At 43.1% G+C, this 19,965-nt stretch overlaps 1 protein-coding gene across 2 annotated transcripts in view; it reads right to left on the bottom strand.

Moving 5' to 3' along the window:
- Positions 1–6,862: 6,862 nt before the first annotated feature.
- The window catches only part of LOC121620819 (speckle type BTB/POZ protein), an 80,790-nt gene continuing 67,687 nt past the window's right edge, over positions 6,863–19,965 (bottom strand). For both annotated transcript variants that reach the window (XM_041957039.1, XM_041957040.1), the window contains exons 8-11: positions 17,752–17,807; positions 14,132–14,254; positions 11,527–11,669; positions 6,863–8,269 (exon numbers count right to left, since the gene is read on the bottom strand). In XM_041957039.1, the coding sequence (XP_041812973.1) occupies positions 8,125–8,269; positions 11,527–11,669; positions 14,132–14,254; positions 17,752–17,807 (467 nt within the window). In that variant the 3' untranslated portion in view covers positions 6,863–8,124. The remainder of the gene's footprint in view (positions 8,270–11,526; positions 11,670–14,131; positions 14,255–17,751; positions 17,808–19,965) is intronic.

Genomic DNA, 19,965 nt, shown 5'->3' with positions numbered 1-19,965 from the left:
AGCGATCAGTGACATGGCATCAATCTGTGTGTTTCTTCTTTGCTTCCAGGTCCGTCACGTTGGTCCAAGCTGACGCATCTCAGCATCTGAAACCTTGTGCAGACATTCATGGTCTCGAGAGGATGAAGCACTGACTTTTGCTGCCTCCACCAGCAGGTTGACGTGTTTGTTTTTCAGTGGCTTGTCTCAACAGCTATTGGGTGGATTCCCAAAAAATGTGTAACAGATATTCATGGTGCAAAGACAGTGAATCCTAACTTTTCATCTATCGCCGCAGCAGGTCTGGCCTCAGCTGTCCTTTGTGTTATCTGTTAATTGGCAAAATCCTGCAGCATTCCCCAGGTTTTACTACGTTACTGACTTGGCTTTTTTATTATTTTTTACTTTCAATCGTTATTTGTGCTCCTCTGTGTCTAGGATCTTTTGTTTTTTAGATCTAGATCTCAATGTATTTTCCAGTTTGAATAAAGGTTGAATGAATGAATAAAACGTTAGCATGTTAAGCTCTAAACCAAGATGATGAGCATGACACGAGTACAGCCCCACATAGCTGCTAGCATAGCTGTAGACTTGTAGTTCCTTTACAGTGTTTTGTCTATTACTGCATTTTTAGCATTTAATGTTCATGTGACTGCTATCCATAAACCAAATGGCACCTCTGGGACATTAAGGCTCCGCTCTACCTTACTTACACCTCCCTTTCTCTCGCCTAATGCATGCTGGGATAGACCCATTTATTTTCCATTCAACTCTCCTACCAAATATATATCTCCAGACCTATTTGGACAGGATTAATACTCCAGAGGGAGGCGGGTGGTAAAATATTTCCTCTGCTACTTAGCAACTAAGCTAATAATTCCAGGTGGAATTCCAGCCATCGCTACAGGAAGTGTTTTTTTCTTTAGAAGAGGATATTTTGTGGGAAAATCATGTGACCCTGATCACAAGCAGTTTGATTCACTTTAAAATACATGATGCCTGTCTAAAGCTGTGATCAGAAATAGATCCCCATAAACACATAAAGCTTTCGACAACAAGAACCAGAGTTTGATAAAAAATAAATAAATAAATGTTCAGTTGTTCTTGTGGCCTTGGTCCTTTTCACATCATTCAGAGAGGGAATACTTTATTTTCTACCCCTCCCTGCTACTGTACATCTCTCTCTCTTTCCTGATGAGTTCAACTCCATCACTCCTTGGCTCCACAGGTCTCATTACAGCCAGGCCAGTAGGGAACATTCTAATAAACAGATGAAGATGACACTCTTACAGCCTGCACACACACACACACTCACACACACACGCACACAACCTTGAGAAAGATTACACCAGGGACGAGCACAAAATAAAAACATTTCACTTGATTATTTCTGGCAAAATAAATCACAGCCGTCAGACACACACTCACAACCTCAGAGCAAGAAAAATAGTGATAGAAAAACATCCACCGTGAGAGCGCGAGCAAACACGCGGCTGCAGATAACAGCGCTCCTTGTTAAGGGGGAAAAAAAATGGACACGCTGACACACGTGCACATTCAAACACGCACTCAAATAATGAAACACATGCACCCATGCACCTCTGTTGCACTGCGCACAATAAGTCTTGCTTCATTAAAGCCAAATCTCATCCACTATCAGTTTACAACCACAGAAGTCATTTGAACCACCGGGGAAATACAATTCCATTCTGTTTCGGGGTTATCTTAATATATGAGCTTGTCTCCGCCACATTGGTTTGCGGTTATGAGCTGGGCAAACACCCACAGCACCGCAATACTGTACCGGCACATTCGCAGGACGGGCTGGAGAACACAAAGCAATTAGCAGCTCATATATACAGCACATATGCAGAATTATGTTCATGTGTGCGCATGACTCAACTCCCTTGTCTAATTCTCTAATTTCAACATCCGACATTATTAGCAAGCAGTTTGTAGTGGATTGCGGTTTGTTTGTTCGTGCGCCTCTCCTAATCTTCACAAACAGAACAGTCCACAAACAGAATGGAAGATTCACCTCAAATGGAGACGTCCATGAGCAGATACAGAATCACAGCAAAACCACGGCCCGCCGCCGCCACCGCCACAGCGGCTGCAGTGTCAGAGTAAATAGTTTTATGAGATTTAACTCACTCGGACACAGCGGAGAAGGAGAAGCAAGACAAATGGAGTACAAAGAAGACAAATCTCTCAACGCTGTCACTGTCTTGAGGTGCTCCGGCCATCCATCCTCCATCGCTCCTTCATTCACTATCTGTCTGGCCCTATCCCACCTGTATGACACCCAATCACTCTTCATCCCTCTATCCATCCATTATCCCTGTCACTTCATCCTTCCATTTCTCTGCCCCAAGGCCTGAGCTCCCATCGCCTGTCACAGGTGATACCGTCTGAGTGGATTACTTGGAATATCATGAGGGATATATGGTCAAACATCCCCTCACAAAGGTTATAATGTGCGCTCGTTAATTCAGCGTCAGACAGCGCTGTTCAGGGGGCTTCACGTGATTGGGTACCACTATTTTAATGAAGCGTAGTTTATTAAAGGTTTATAAGTTGTAACTAATAGCTTAACTAACGTCCCCAGTTTTGTTATTAATACTTTATAGCTTGATGGCTCATTACAAAATTAATACATCATTAACAGCAGGTATGGTTTTATTACTTTTAATAAGATTACTAATGAAAATAAGTAATTAGTATGAGCTTCGTCCAGTGCGGTAGTCCATCAAGTCTGGGTTTATTAATATTAATATGTTGTTATTAGGCAAATTGTGTTTTGTGGAGGGATTTACACCAGCAACCAAACATGTAGTGAAAGTCTCATTATTGATCTTTCTGATTCATACATTTGCTATTAACTACGATTAAAACATTACAATTTATGAATCCTTTTTTAAAGTACGCCTCTTTAGGTGTTGTGGTACCAACATGACCTCCTACCTAGACAAAGCTGCTGCAATCAATATTTCTTATATTAAAAATGGATTGAGTGATCGTGTGTTTGCAAAAAATGGCTGCTTGTAGTAAATTATCACCTAAAGCTAATAGGAAGATTCTGGACTTCTTCTGGTCGACACAAACAATAACAAGCTCGCCTCATTGATTGTACATAAAGATGGACGACAAAAGAGAAGCCAAAGCATCTTGATCGCCCCCTGGTGGCTGGCTGCAGTGTAGGTTCTTTTTATATAAGTTTGATTGACAGCTCGTGTGGGACCTCGACACCACAGCTCCATCCCCTGATCGCGCCGCCCGTCTTTACACACAGTCTATGGCTCACCGTAGCAACTTTATAGGTTCATAATATGTCAATGTTGTGTTTTCAGTTTGTTGTGCTGCCACCAACTGGCCAAACAAATTTAATGACTGCAGGTTTAATCAGATTTCGGGATGCTTTGGAGCCATTTTTCCACTGGAAGTGATCTCAGATGAAAGTGTGTTCGAAAGTATCTCTTCAGACTTGAGAAGAAGTGATAAGCTGTCTATTAGAGTCGTCCTGAGAATTAAAGGAGCTACTTAAAGACGAAGCAGATTACTTTGGTAGATATACAGCAGCAGGACTTTCACACGATAACAGTCACAGTGTTGGTGAGCTTGTCTTGCGTCCATCTTGAGATTTAGGAGAAAGTCAAATGCTAAATTTCAAGCCCCTGAACTCAAAGCCCCTGGGAAATCTGACCTCCCACCCAACACTCTCCACTTCCCTTTCTCCTAACAGCTCCCTCCTCCTCCTCCTCCTCCTCCTCCTGCTGTGCTGGACAGACCAGCAGGCATCAATCTCAACGCAGCTCTTCCTCCTCTTCAGTGATGGCGGGCTAACACAGACGCAGCGCTTGTCACAGGCTCTCATAGCACTGACCTGCCACGCCTCGCTCTCCTTCTCCCATAAAAGGCGGAGTGAGTGATCGGGGGGCGAGTAGGAGACTCTTGAGGAAGAGCGAGGAGGAGGGAGGGAGTGACAGACTCATACAGCATGCATAACAACTGAGTACGCCTCTCCACATGCATCACTCCATCTATCTCCCCCTGACTGTCTCATCTAAGGCCAATGGAGACACACACACACACACATCTTTGCAAAGACACAGAAGGTTGGCTGCAAGCTGCTACACAAGCTGACTATCAAAGCCAGGAAAAAAAATCACACCCTGATGCCTCAAATTCCAGCTCATATGAAGAAGGTCACACTGGCACTTCAGACTCGAGTGAACAAAGCCTCTTCCTATCTCAGGGACATTTCCCAAAAAAGCACATTGTGCTGACATGCATGCCCACTCATAGAGCACCATATGCCTGCCATGTTCACACACACTTTCAGGCCAACACACACACACACACACACACCTTGACCTTTACGGGGAAACTCTCAAACTCAGAAATATTGGCAGGAAGGTTATCAGGCATTATGAAGTGTAAGATATCAAACCTCCTCCTTTCTCAGCTCTGGGAGGAGATGCTGAAAGTGTTTCAGCTGTGAAGGTTATTGAAGCAGCCAGTAAATGGTTGGCCTTGCAGATGTATATTCACTCAATGGTCACTTTCTTATAAACTCCTGTTCAATACAATGCGACTATTCTTCCATAACATTTATCTTTATGGAGCTCATAATGTTCACTTTTTAGTGACATTCCTCAGCAAGATTATATGTTTAGAATTGGTGTCACATGTACTGAGAGGTGCTTATCGTGTTTTTGTCCTTCCCACTTACACACAAGATTATTAGAAACACCTCTCAATATAATGCAGCCCAGTACATCACTACGACCTCAGTGCGACAACATGATTTGGTGAAGGCCTTTATGACGTTATGAATATTAAAGGCATTATAAAAGCAGGCGTTATGGCAGAATAATCATACTGGATTGCGTTGCATGGTACAGGTGCACCTTTGAGTGTAGACCAATGAATCTAAGACTTACGCTGATGATATGGTTCTCATCAGCCTCAGACGTTGAGGGGACACTGCAGGGAAAAGTCTGTATTTTAATTATAAAACATCCCTCCAGAGATGGTGAAAGTCGAGGGCTCTTGAGATTAAACATTAGTAAAATCAAAGAAATGGTCGTATCCAGCAAACACCACATTCCAGATTTACGTCAACCCTTAATTTTACAGATAAAACAGATTATGTTAAGAAGCTGGTGGAAAGCATCTTTAAACATGGTCATGTGGTATGGCTGCTAGGAAGAGCGGTTAATGCGAGCAGCAAAATCACCCACAGACGCAGCTAAGCAGCAGGCGTGGACTGAATACCAAAAAGAGAGCCGTTGACATAACAAGTGGTCCGTCCCGTCCACTGCGGCCCCAGTTTGAACTGTTTCCCTCAGGAAGGCGCTTCAGACTTCCACGAGCCACCAGAAATGTCAAGGCAAGAAATCATTTGTCCCAAGTGCAATTATTGTTCATTTATTAATGACACCGTTAATTGTACAGGGCCGCTCGCTTACCGCTTACCTGCAATCTTTTTATGTTTGTTGACTCTGGTTCTTTGTACTATAATAGGTCTATTGAACCAAGCTCAGCTCAGCAGTTCCAAGCTCTCCCAATGTACTGTCTTTGTGCTGTTGTCTTCCTTTAAACTCAGGCTGATTGAGGTGAAGCCAATTTTCCACAATGTGGACGAATAAGTTTCTAACCTAACAGAGTGGCCACTGAGTGCAAATTGATATTCTCCATATTTCTACTCTCCAAATGAATTATTCTAAGCAAATGTATGATAATTTTATGTTTTATTTTGTGATACATATCAATATCCACAAATATGTTTATTGATAAACTGGGTGTGTGTGATACTGGTTTCTGTCATGTAGCCCAGCATCATAATGGCACAATATTTTAGGGAGCACTAAAGAGTACAACTTTATTGTCCATCAAGATGGATAATTGTCTTTGGTCCATCTGGCAGTTCATTAAAACTCACACACAGCGCATAACAGCACACTGACACTGTGAGTAAAACACACAAAGTTAAGCAGACAGAAAATGAACGAAGTTAAGTCCTTGAGAGCTGAGCAGGTCAGATTACGTAGTCCTTTAAATGACTTTGTGTGTGCTCTAAGGTTTATCCACTGGTGATGTGAGCTGCGTGTTGCTGCATGTTGATGTCAAATATTAAATATATTGTCTATATTTCTGTCTACAATTTGGAATCAGGGTTGAATCTTGAAAATATGACGCTGCTCCTCAAATATAAATGATGTAATTGAATCATCAGTCCTTGTAATATGCGGTGTGCCATGAAGCTACAGTATGCTCTCTGTATCACTAATAATGGCCTTCCTGCCATGTGATCAATGCTGGGACAGCGCCAGAATATCCCCGGTGGTTGCTGCCAGGGCTGAATGTTTGATGAGGAGCGATTTGCGGGGCTCAGGGATGAGCCTCCTAAAAGCCCGCTGGGCCTCGACTTCGGTCAACACAGAGAAATCCCTGTTAAAATACTGTCCAAGAGAAAAGGCCCAGCTCCCTCTGAAGTGATCACAACCTATCTGCTCCCTGTGGAAGGACCACGGAGACCAAGTCAAACAGGCTCGCTGACACGAGGGAGAGCCGAGTCCACACAGGACACAGCTGGAAATGAGATCTTGTGATCAGGCGAGGTGAGCAGCACGTGCACCGGGGATTGATCTTTGATCATGACAGGATTAAGCCTGAAACTGAGATGTGCTACTCACACACGCTGATCTGGTGGCAAGTTGAAAGAGGCTGCGCATTAATGAGTCAGATGAGGCCAAACTGCATCATGAAAAACGATGACGATGTCAAGGACGAATAAAGACACAGACATGCCGGACAAAATTCAAAACATCTGGACTTTATAGGTTCAGGAGCCAAAACATTGTTTCAGTCATAAGGAATGTACTGAGGTAACAGCTGAGTCACGCTGATCTTCACTTTTTAAAGCCGGGCACACACTGTACGTTTTAATTCATCTTCTACGTTGTGTTAAGTCACTCTGCTGGATTTGATCCGCCGTTCTGCACGGCCTGATCAACTGAATGTAAGGACGGAGCCGGATTCGGTCCGCTGACAATTCCGATGAGGCTGATTCAAACAGGACGAATGCGTCCTCAACAATGTTGACAAAAAGACAAACAGCCGGCGACGCGTTTGTGCAATTCTACTATGAGTGGATGGCAAGAAGAAAAAAAGGAAAGCAAGGAGCTGCAGACAATATGGTCTGTCTGTTCTGCAGCAAAGCTCACTTTCATATCACGGTGTAGTACAGCAGTATAGCAGGATATCAGGTAAGACTACAGTTTTAGCCACGACTTGTAAAATCCTTCTCCAGTAATACTGAAGCTCATAACAGATATTTCGACAGCAGCCATGTGGGAAATCTGACTGTGGATCTGCTCAAACTGCAGACGGCCGACCACAATTTCTGACAGACATCCAAACGACCGTCTGACAGTCAGATTGTCGGACGTTCAGGTAATTAACACCCTGAAGCCGCTCGTCGCATCACAACCGACCGGCAGAAATGCTGCCTGATTCTAGAATGAGCGATCTGACCTAACCCGCGCAGTGTTTGCCCGGGCGAAGGCACACGGCTGAACGGCGAGCATTAAAACGTGTTCAGATTCGTCTTCTTTAACTCAAACCGAGAACTGTTTGTGTTCTGGAAAAACACGACTCTGTTCGAACACTGTTTAACAACGGGGACAATAGTCTGTCACTTTCTGGTTGGCTGATCCTCTTCACTTGTCTTTCTGCAAGCACAGTTCGGGCTTTAACACGGCAAAAGACAATATGCCACCAAATTATATTTACAGGGAGTCAGGAGTGACTTTTCCGTCTGAGTCGGATCACTTCTTTACGTGACTCTGTGCTTCTAGCTTTCCAGCGTCGGATATATGGAACATGCGAGGCTTTAAGCTTGCAATCCATAAATATCCAGGTTTAGATCTTATAGAACTCGGCCCATAGTCGCTCCTCTGTGGCATCAGTCCTGTATTTCTTTGGTCTGCAGGGCTGAGCTGAGCCTCATCTAGCCTGGGCTTCGGTCTTGGGCGTCTCTGGATGCTGCAGGAGAGAGAGGAGGACTGGGAGTGAGGAGCGGTGAGGGTGCCGGTACAGGAGGACACAGCAGGGTTCGGACAGCGGAGTCCCTCCGGACCACTACGACTGTTTGAGCCTTTTTCTCGGGGGGCCCAGGAAGGGGCACTGAGCCGAGGCCAGGGAGTGGTAGGCCTCCGCTACCAGGTGCGGGTGAGAGATCACCATGGACTTCCAGGCCGATGTCTCCATCACATCAGCTGCGTGACTGAGAGAAAAGAGGGCAAAGACAGGAGATGCAAAGTAGTGGAAAGTGGGGGAAAAAATGTTAACTAAAAGGACAAGAAAATAAAATAAGTGCACAAATTAACAAACTCCTCAAGAGTTTGGGATTATCTGACTCCATCTGTGTGGACTGCAGCTCTGAGACATTAAGGATTTGTCATACCAGCTGGCAGAGCTGTTATTTACTTTATATTTTTAAATATTTAACCTCAGAGTTCATTCTGAGAGAAATAACATCACACAAATAAAAGGCAATGTTCAAGGCTCATAAATATGTGGGCATGTGACAAGAAAGTCTGTTGAGTCACAGTTTTGTCACATCATATCAAGTTCTGGAGCTCTGGTTCCAAACCGTTTGACCCTTTACAGACAAGGCAACTCCTCCTCACAAGAATGCAACTTCGTTGGACTGAAGGAAAACGGCGTTCCCTTCACACGTTGTCTCATTTCATAGATTTTAGAGTCCAGAGGAGGTAAAGCTCTGCAGCGTTTCACACAATTTGAGAGGAGGGTGTGAGAAAGTGAGAAAAGAATAACATAATTTTATGTTGCAGATTTTTTAAAATAATCTCTTCAGTATTGTTACTTCACAGCCCCACAGACTTATTTCGCTGCCCCTTGGGAGGACCGTGCTTTAAAGAAATAGGAAAATAGCCTCTTTTTTTTTATTTTGCTTTGTTTACCTGCATCAACTGCTGTATTTCAGATCATTACATCAAGAATGACCGTGATAAAGCCAGCGGAAGAAAGAAACTTCACTCAAGTACAGGGCTTAAAGACAGTTTTGAGATACTTATACTGTACTTGATTATTTCCATGTCATGCAACTTTATGTACTTTGGCACAGGAGGTAGAGCAGGCCTTCCACTAATCAGAGGGTGGGCGGTTCGATTCCCGGCACCTCCCGTCTGCATGTCGAAGAGTCTTTGGACAAGATGCTGAACCAAACCCAAATCTCCTCCTGATGCTGTAACATCGGTGTGTGAGTGTGTGTGTGTGTGTGTGTGAGTGTATGAATAGTGAGTGTGGCTTGTGTTATAAAAGCACTTATATTGTTTAAAGTAGATTAGAAAAGTACTTTATAAATACACACCATTTACCATTTAATGCATCAACGATAATAATCCAAAAATAAACATATATAAATAATAAAGTAAATACTTTTTCTTTTGATGCTTAAAGTACACTCTGCAGATAATACTCTGTACTTGTCAGGTGAGCTGGGACAGTGAGACCAGGACTGATAATTAAGGAAAAACTACACACATTAATTACTGATTCCCAATTCATCTTTTCCTATCTTTTTATTTTGTTTGCCATTAAAACTTCTGATATGTGAAATCATCACACTCTTAAAATCAAAAAGTGTTTTTCAAGACATTTTGAACTCTTCGGATCCCCTGTGGTTGAGCTTCAGCGATAATGAACTAATGGAGGCCAGAAAGCCAAAACTGCTTCGGATAAATCTTGTAATTAATTGCTGGTGAGTTTTACTTGCGGTCATCATCGCCACAGATGTGTTTCCACCAGCGGACCCTGTGGCTGTCTCCAACCTCCTGACACCCTCGGGGTGCCGCGCTGCACTATCACGCACACCGCTGTGTGGCCTTTAATGACATTTTTCATGTTTTATTGTGTGTAAATAAACAGCATGTGCGTGTGTGTGCTCATGTGTGTTTGTGTTGACTACTCCTGGTGTGTGTGTGTGTGTGTGTGTGTGTGTGTAGTCATATGCTGTCCACACAGCAGCTCCAGACCTCCAGCCAACCTCTGACCCTGTCCTCGGTGGAGGAAGTGAGCCCCTGCTTACAGTAATGGCCAGTGTGCTGAGACCGAGGAAGCGGGCTGGCGAAAGGGCACGAGGAGAGCAGCCACAGCAGGGGGGGGAAGAAGGAGGGATGGGCGGAGGGAGGAGGGAGCCAGAGAGAGGTAGCGATCAAAAAAAGAGATAGATAAAAATTAAAAAAACAGGGAGGTTAGGGAGAGTAATGAAAGTCTGCAGAGAGGGACAGGAGGCGACCGCGGGAGGGAGAGGAGCAGCGGTGTGAAGGTAAATTAAAAAGAGGCCAAACTATGACCTCCAGTCAGTGGTAATCACACGGCAGACCCCTACTATTATCAACAAAAAACTACTTTCTGCCTTAAAAGACCCTTCATATTACTCGCATCGTGTTTGCACTGCTTACTGTGATTTATTCCACGAATTTACTCGAGCCTAAAGATTCATGTTCAGCTAAAACAAGTGGGGAAACTCTTTTCTATAAACAAAGTGGATAAAGAGTGTTTGGGTGGCTTTACTCTCCGCTACATCCCCGGAGAGGATAAATAAATGAGACAGGGGTAGGATAAAGAGGACTCCTATTGTCTCCACTGAATGACTTTAAGCTGCTTGTAAAGACTGGTCTGGAAAGAGGTTGAGGTGCTACTGGGGGGAGGATTATTGGTTCCTCTGTGTCCCCTGTTTTCTATATTCGTCCTCTAAATTGATTTTTGTTTTGTTGCTCTTGTTGCCGTCTATTGTGTCCGCAGGAGGAGGGTTGATAACGCTTTGCTGGCCAGGAGTCCCCTGTGGCCAATTTTCCCACCACCACAACAACGCTGTCGCAAATTAAACTGTCATAACGGCCATAACCACAATTAATGACTGGGATTAGGGGCAGAAATCTGCATTACTGAACACCTTTAGGTGCACATGAGCTCTTAAGCGCAGGGAGGGGAAGAAAAGGGAGAGGAGGTAGGAGTGAGTGAAAGAGAAAGGGAGACGGACGCTGTGCAGGAACAACAGGACAGGAAATGAGCAACGGGCTGGAAAAGGTGTCCGGCTCAGAGACAGAGGATTCAGAAAACAGAGGGGAGGTGATGAATTAGGGTAGCGGCTGAGAAAACTCTTTTTCTTTCAACTGGGCATCCAAATACTGGATGAATCACTTCTCCATGGACATAAATAGCACTCATTGATGCTAATAGGCCCCATCTTACCTAAACAGGCTGCCTGCAACATGATTAACATCAGCAGCTGAGCTTTATTGCTAAATGGCCCAATATGATACGGCAGCAAAATGGTCTGATCTGGGGATTAAATTAAATTTCCTCGGAAGACAAAAATTGCTCCCACTGAAGTAATGACTTCTTTGACGAAAAGCTAAGCTTGTGTGAGCGCAGAGCAGGAGAAATAAGTGTTTGCACGAGCGTGGAAGTAGTTCTGGAGACGGATGACCTCAGCGCCGGCGTCTAACTCACTAGTTGATGAAGTCCACGGCCTGCGTCTTGAGCTGGTCGGCGCTGTGCAGGTCGGCGAGGATGAGGATCTCTGCAGCGTTCTCCACACTCAGACTCGTGCACAGAGCGTCCTCGCACATCACCTTCAGCCTTTCCAGCGCATACTGCCGACGACAGAGCGAGCGAGAGAGGGGGGAGAAACAGCAGGTAAACTAAATTACTTAAGCAGCGCTGCCACCAACAACTGTTTTCGCGCTGTGTAATGATACGGAAATGCAGAATTACTCCACCGCAGCGGCAACAAGGCTGAGATTGAATGAGAAAAAAAATATGGCAGAGAGAAGTAAAAGTGACGGTAATGTAGACTGAGGGGGGGGGTGACGATGGGAATGGTGATCACCAGAGAGGTAAGAAATTATTTCCACCAAGTTTGATTAGAAAATTACGAGGAGCAATAATCTTCTTATATTCAAACAGACTGCAGGAGGAGTCGGCCGGGTTCAGCAGGGACTACGGGGAATTCTGCGTCACCACAATTTTTTAATTTAGCGCCGCATTTAAAAACACTAATGATGTAAAGGAGTTCATTTAAATCAACTCCCACTAAATAAGACCTGTGCTTGGATGTTTCTCGTAAGCAAATGAAAGTGTTCTTTGCCAACAGACCTGAAACACTTGTTAAAGAGAAGTAACCTGGAAGTGCAATTTGTTCTCTTCATTCAAGCACAAAGGCTACAAGCGAGGTGAACAAAGATCAATGTTTCTGTAAAGACGACACTAAAATGTGGCTGATTCTTGATCATTCTTCAATCTTTTAAACTTTTGACAAGATTACGCTTTGAGCTAAATGCTAACGTCAACATGCTAACATGCTCCCAATGACAACGTTAGCATGCTGATGTTCAGTATGTACAATGTTCCTAATCTTCACCATCTTAGTTTGGAAAATTAGCCGTCAGCAGAAAATTAGTCACTGTTTGCTTATTATTACAAAGACGAAGCACAGCTGAGGCTGATGGTGTGTCATCAGTGTTTCAATCCTTTGCTCATAAAACAAAGTTGGATAAATTAAAAGTGAAGAGATCACCAAAGTCATTGGGTTACAACGTCTGGACGCCACGAATACATAATTGTGGCAATCCCTCCAATACACCACCTGTTGAGATATTTCACTAAAAAACAAAAATGTCAACCTCATAAACCTCATAGTGGCACCAGAGGAAAAGTGAGGGGATCACCGAGGTCGGTGGGCCTCATTCACATGAACCATTAACATCTGTACAAAATGTCAAGGCAATCCATTCAACTGTGAGATATTTTAATCTAAAGTAGAGAGGTGGATCCCAAATGGATAGATGATCGTGGCTAAAATCTAACAGGCCTACTTAATGTATACTTAGTACTACTTTGTGTATAACTGGCGGCTTCAGTTAATACACACCTGGATGTACCTACAAGGAGCAGCGTGACACTATTCTCACACTACAATGCATAATCAAAATAAATGCAGAGCTGTTCTTGAACCTCTTGGACTACATGCAAGGCTTTGGTCTCTTTTGAAATGAACTTTTATTCCCAGCAGTCAGAATCACTGTAAGTGCTGCTGGCACTGAGTAACAGACGTTTGAACACACTGAAGATGGAGGTTTTTATTTCCAACTGAAAAAGTTGAATAAGTTTTTCCAAACTGATGCCTGCAGATTAATATATCTGCGACTTATTGGCTGGAAAACAAAATAGGACCACAGCATAAAGCCTTATCCTAGTCCAAGTTCAATACAAATTCACAGCAAAACCACAGAAAATTTGTATTTTACATGTGTTTTTCCACGATTCTACCAAAAACGCCATTTACTACATTAATCTAAGTAAATACCTATTTATACTAAGGCCATCTCTATTTATATTTATTCAACCCATACTTATATTTAGGCGATCCATCTTTTTATTAGGCCATTTACCTTATTTATCTCAGTAAATGTTTATATTATATTTAGGCCATCCACATTTATGTCACATATATTTAGGCTATAATTTTCATATTAGGCAATTTACTATATATATAATCTCAAACCCGGAGTAATATTCAGTTTTGCACTGAATTCCATGTTTTGGCTGGAAAGTTTCCCACTAAAGCAGCACATCCTTGTTCCTCGCAGTGTTTCAGACTAAATATTTTACTGGAATTAATCTTCTTGACCGCTTTTGTTATCGATCGGTGGATTGCTACCAGTCTGCATAGGTGAGTTGCCTCAGCTTTGCTTGTCTCTTTGTTGGTGTTGACTGTGCCTGCTGTGATTGCATCTTGAAATGGTTTGCATCAATCCAATCACAGGAATCTCAGCTATCCAGCGATGTGTCGCACGAGCACATATTTAAATGTAGCAGTGGTTTACATAAACAAACAATGAGGAACAGGATTCACTGCGAGTGTGTGCACCTCCCACAGGCAGGAAGGTTTATATTTTCCTACAAGCGTGTGTTTGTTCAGGGGTTGAGGAGCATTTGGTGTTTCTCAGGTGTATTTTTTAAGGACATTATTATGCAAACCGGCGTGTGTGTAAATGTGCATAGTAACAGGTGCACGCACAAACCACACACACACCTACACACCCACTCGCTGTACCTTGTCAGCTGCAGCCAGCAGGTCATCAGCCATCTTGTCCAGGTTGGGGGCCTTGCCTGTGTAGATGAAGCACATCATCTCTTTGAAGACATCTGGCTCCACGTCATTTATCTCCACACGGTTCTGAACGGGAGGAGAGGACAGGAGAGGAGAATACACACAGGGTTTAGCAGAATAAAAGGAAATAGAAGAAAAAGACAGATGCTTTGACAGTCCTTCAAAACCACCGCGTAGCAGCAGAGTGTTTTTTTATTTCATGTGAATATCCCCAAACCTACCTGGATTAAACTCGCTCACCTTGTTTAGCACACACACAGGGACAGTCAGCCATGCAGTGATACAAAACAAGTTCCAAGTGCCACATAAGAAGAAAAAACTTGAAGAACCTTCTGAACAGTCTGAACACGTTCCAGCAAAACTACATTCTACTACGTTTATTTAATTCTTTTCAGCTGATTCCTGAAAATTAATCCTGAGCATTCATTCCTTGACAGTGCCTGCAGCCAGCGAAGTAGGGCTTTATCACTCGCTGGCACAGTGACGGTAACCTGAACCTTTCCCTCTGCACTGAGAGGCAGAACAAAGCAGTAAACCAATTATAACAGTGCTTTATCGTCACCACGGTGACCAGCGGCGTTTTAGCAGGGTCAGACTGGGTGTACCAACAGCTTAGTGCGTTTGTGTCAACTCTGACCACTCAACAGCAACATAAACACACTGAGAAATAATGGAGGGAGAGTCTGAAAGCAGGCGGGCGCAGCTGACAGCACGCAGTCTGCTATCATACCCTTTTACAGGAACACAGATAACACATGAAGTTGTCAGCACACGTGCAGCTTAAACAGGTCCAGACAATAACCCAAATCCTCTACAAGCTACATTATACACACAGAATCTGCATGCACATATTGTTTCTACAATAGCTTCAGACTCTCGCTCGGAAAAAAACACTTCTCATCACAGCCTGTGCTTTCTTACGGTCTCTGTTTGTACACAATCCAGCTCCAATAATGAGGGTGACATACAATACATGAAAACTTCACAGATTTTATTCTGCTGGTTTTGACAGCAAAGTGTGTTAATGGAATAAAAAAAGGCAAAAAAGCACCACATAACCACGCTGAAGGAAAAACTATCAGGACTTTCACCAGTGTCATAAATAGACAGCGTTCCTGTAGTTACAGCGTGCGAAGCTGCCCTCTATTCACAGAGCAGTCCTCTATTAGAGTGTTTCTTTATGAGCTCATTTGTCTCTCCTCTATAGAGTGCTGCAGAGGAGTGTTAACCCATCTATCTGTTTTCTCTGAATCGTATGGGGACGTGGCCCACCATCTCTCCCTCCTTCTGATGAAGACGCCCACTTAAACAGCAATTAAGATGCATTTCCTGGCTCTGTGCTTTATAATTTCCCCATTCGAGCCGTGCAGGCATCAATATTCCGCTGACATGACGCCTAAATCACAAAGGTTCAATCTCACCACCTCCTATCAGATGAACACAACCAACTGTGGCACGAGGGCTCTGTGCATCACACACGTGTACACACACACATACACACACACACACACACACACACACACACACACACACACACACACACAAACAGACAGACAGACATGGAAACATACACACAAACACATGAAAAAGCAAGGATGCACACACTCATGCTGTGTTGAAAGATTCAACTGTGCAACGAGCCACAAATATATGCACGAGTATAAAATAAACTTCTGTTTAACATATGAATAATATCAGCTGCACTGAAGGCAACACAACATTAACTTATGCAGGGTGTACAACCCCGATTCCAAAAAAGTTGGGACTCTGTGTAAAACTTAACTAAAAACAGGATGTAATCATTTGCAATCTAACTGTGTTTAGCAACAGTCCAAGTATTAATCTCCTTTATCCAATCATGTGCTGACAAAGTGGTGAACCTCGCTCCGTCCTCGCTGTGAACCACTGAGCCTTTACAGGATGCTCCTTTCATATCACACTACACACACTGGTTGTTACCAATCAACCTGTTCACCTGTGGAATGATCCAAACAGGTGTTTTTGGAGACGGTTCCACATCTTTCCCAGTCTTTTGTTGCTCCTGTCCCAACTTGTTTGAAACGTGTTGCTGCATCAATAAGCAAATATTTACGAAAACCAATGAAGCTGATGAGGTCAAACATTAAAAAAATATTGTTTTTGTACTGTTTTCAATTGAGTATATGTCAAAAAGGATGAACAGAAGGGCAACTAAACATTAACCTAAATACTGTAGGTTGCACATACAGTAGCTTCAGAGAGCTTCATATTAAGCTACTAACAAACCATTTTAATGCTGAAATCATCATATCTATACATGAACATGAAAAACGAGGATTCTAATGAAATCTGCTTGTTGTTCTACCCAGTTCTCTATCAGAACTCGGCATAAAGGGGAAATCAACCGCAGCATGGACACATACATTTTGTGGTTATTTTCACTTATATTTCAGTTCTTTAAGATTTTGCTCAAAGCGTTTTTCAGATCATTTCAAACCACTGAGTGCAGAATAAAACCCAACTTATAAACCTGCTGGGAAGACATTATCAGACAGAATCAACTTATCACAGAAATATCTGTGCTGCCCTGTCAGCCCATAAATCACGCCAGAAAGTGGCACAAAATATTTAGTTCTAGGAGCTCGGTGATTGGCTGTAGTCGGGGGGGGCTATTTGCTGAACTACTTTGCTGGTGAGCTAACAGGCTAACCGGGATGGAAGACGCTAGCCACTCATAACATTTACATCATTATATTCAATCATTTAACCCTCCAGTTGCTGACAGGACAATAAGATCCCACAGTTCATTGAAAAGATGGATGTGTACCATTGACTCTTGCCTCATAAACGTGTGCAAATCATTCTGCGGAGCGGTTTATCCTCCGGCAGAGGAGGGATGGCACAACACAGCTAATTAGCTACAACAGCTTTCTCCATTTTGGATCCTCCGCCTTTCCATTCCTTCAAAGGTCAGCACTGACAAGACAGCTAGCTATTGGGGAAATGCACAAAGTCGAGGGTCAGAGTTCACCAAAGTTGGACTGATTTAGTTTGCACGTTCGACTGGACTGAACTGATTTCACTGCAAAGTTCTGTTGAAGTAAATGCTGGTGATACTGGTCCTTGCAGAAATAACAAATACGTAACTTAGGAATTGTTGCCATTACATGGTATGTCCTCCAGAGGGCACTGACTGAGGTTTATTTTTCAACTGCATGTCCTGCTCAAAATATCATGGTCACAACAACCTGCACGCCAATACCCTCCTCCCACCACAATTACAAAATGAATAAGTAAAAGCAACACAGACTGCACACATGTTCACCGTTACTGACTCATTCTATCTACTAACAACAGCTTGTCCCTTCAGAATCGCTTCAAAGGTGATATAATCACACGAAGTGGCTTTAAAGGACACCGGATAATAGAGCTGCAGTCAACGAGACATGAAGGAACACGTGCAGACACAGTGGAATGTTTTGAGAGGTGAGCACTTCCTGACGCAACACAGAGAAAGATTAGAATTTAGACATTCGACTCGCCACCGAGGGAGCGGGAACAACAGAGTCAAGTGCTCGACTCACCTTCTTGCTCTCTTCCATCTCGTGCTCGAACATGGCACCGAACACCGGCGAGCGAGCTGAGACAGACAGAAACAAAAGACAGAGGGAGAGGGAGGTTACTGTGTGTAATGTTGATGCACGGTGAGTTTTCTGATATCCGTTAACAGCCTGCCACAGGGCCAGAGAGGAGCGAGCGGGATGACTGACAGCAGCGGCAGCAGCAGAAGCATCATGTGCTAAAAGACGACTGCAGCTCCGTCCTGCTGACAGACTCATGACGACCTGTGAGGTGTGTTCAGCTGGAATTTAATGCTGATAGACTGACTTGAACAGAGCTTATTTAATACATTATGCTTTAATTAAGGTCTGTCTTCCTGTTTTGGTAACATGGTCACCTGCTGCCACTCAACATAGACTATCATGCTAGCACGCATAGAGGACTGCATAGAGCGAATCTTCTTATGAATTAGGTGTTGCTTCTTTAACTGTAGTTTTATGTGATGTGTGAGAGTTTCAGGGTGAACAGTTCCTTAAACGCTCTCAATGGTTCACACAGAGGCAACAAAAAACATGCACAGACAATAAATCAATCAATAAAATAAATCTAATGTGACTATTCTGTCATGCCAGCATAGAGCATTTTCAGCATCAAAACAAACACACATTTTATTAAAGGGGCAGATATGTTTGTCCCTGAAAATCCGAAATTGTCTCTCACTGGAGGAGGACACTGTCCACCACCGTTTTTAAATCCTCTTGAGGCAAGGACGGTTCAGACGATGCTTCCATTGACAGAAAATGAGGAGTAAAGTGGAGACAAAATGCAAAAGAGCTGCTCATTATGTCCCAAAGTGCCTCAAAGTAAAAAGAAAACAGTTAAACAGTGTTTGCAATGCAAATGGTGTTTTTATAATCCAAATTATCACCCAAATTTCATATTATTGATTCTCTTAAATCAGATTTTGCCACATTTTGTGACTGAAAAAAGAAAACACTCGAGCTTTTGATCAAAAAGGATGATTTTAGTATTTATCTCTTCATCACAAAACAGGTGACCAATTAATTGCTGCGTTGCATTACAGGAAAAACAGTGTTTTCCTCTCTTACTACGCAGACCAAGCTGGAGACTTCATGTTTAATCTCAAGCACCGACCGGCCACGCTAGCTGTCTGATCCAACCACAGCGCTTCAAGTGACGTCGCTGCTGTATGATAATTCTGCGTGCTTAAAATAATCACCACTTCTCGTCTCTGTGGTTCTGCTTAAGGCAACGACTCAGCGTATATCATCTCTCATCATCCCGGTCGTGACGGCGGTTAGTCTCGGCTCAGGCTGAGGCTCAACCTCACAGATGGAGAGAGAACGTGTCTCTGGAGGCCAACGCTCAGCCTTTTACTAAGAATTACACATCAGCCGGTGTCGTCCTCTTCTGACATGGTTCACTTTCTTTAACACCTCACATTACTGCTCACTAATGAATGCTTAATTAACTAATGATTAAACTTTAACAAATGTTTGAAGACAATATTAAGTATGTGTCAAAGTCAGTGATATGCTAATTAATGTAAGCACTTAGTAATGAGTTATTAACTGGAGAGCTAGCTACCCCATTTAATTATTATTTGGTAACATGGTGTCATCCATCAACTCCTGAAAAACACTGATAATAACAGTAAAATAAGCCAATAAGTGGATTAAAAGTTAGCAATGAGGTCTAACTAAAACCATCAACTAAATAAATAACACAGTAGCTATCAGGTCCCACAGTGCTGAGCTTCCAGAAGTGTGTCTCAGATAAGCCGTGGCTCAGGGTCTGAATAACTTCAAAGGTCATGCCATAAACAAAATGTAAAAAAGTTGAACCTCTGGGTTTATAGCCCCTCAACTTTAGATTTAAGGAGCAAAACTTAAACTTTCCCTTCACGTTTTCAGGTAAATCAATCGTCAAGATACTTTTAGGTAAGAAAGATCCTAATTGTTTTTATCTTACAGTCCCGTTATAGACGTGACAGGACTCGACTGCTGAACTGTCTGACTTGTCTGAGGGAAGAGTGAAACAGACTCAAAAATAATAACTTTCATATACCTCTGCGTTCTCTCAAGAGGTGATTTGTTTTGTTTACACGGGAGGCGAGGGAGGCTGGCCAGACAAGCTGAGGTTTTTAAACTCCACCAATGATGAGGATTCTGCTTTCAGATGATATAAATCTACATGACAGAGAGCTAAAGACATCT

Source organism: Chelmon rostratus, chromosome 17 (assembly GCF_017976325.1).
Source record: "Chelmon rostratus isolate fCheRos1 chromosome 17, fCheRos1.pri, whole genome shotgun sequence".
NCBI classification, from domain to species: Eukaryota; Metazoa; Chordata; class Actinopteri; order Chaetodontiformes; family Chaetodontidae; genus Chelmon; species Chelmon rostratus.
Note: the sequence above shows the minus strand (reverse complement) of the source record. Positions and strands in the feature narration are given on the sequence as shown.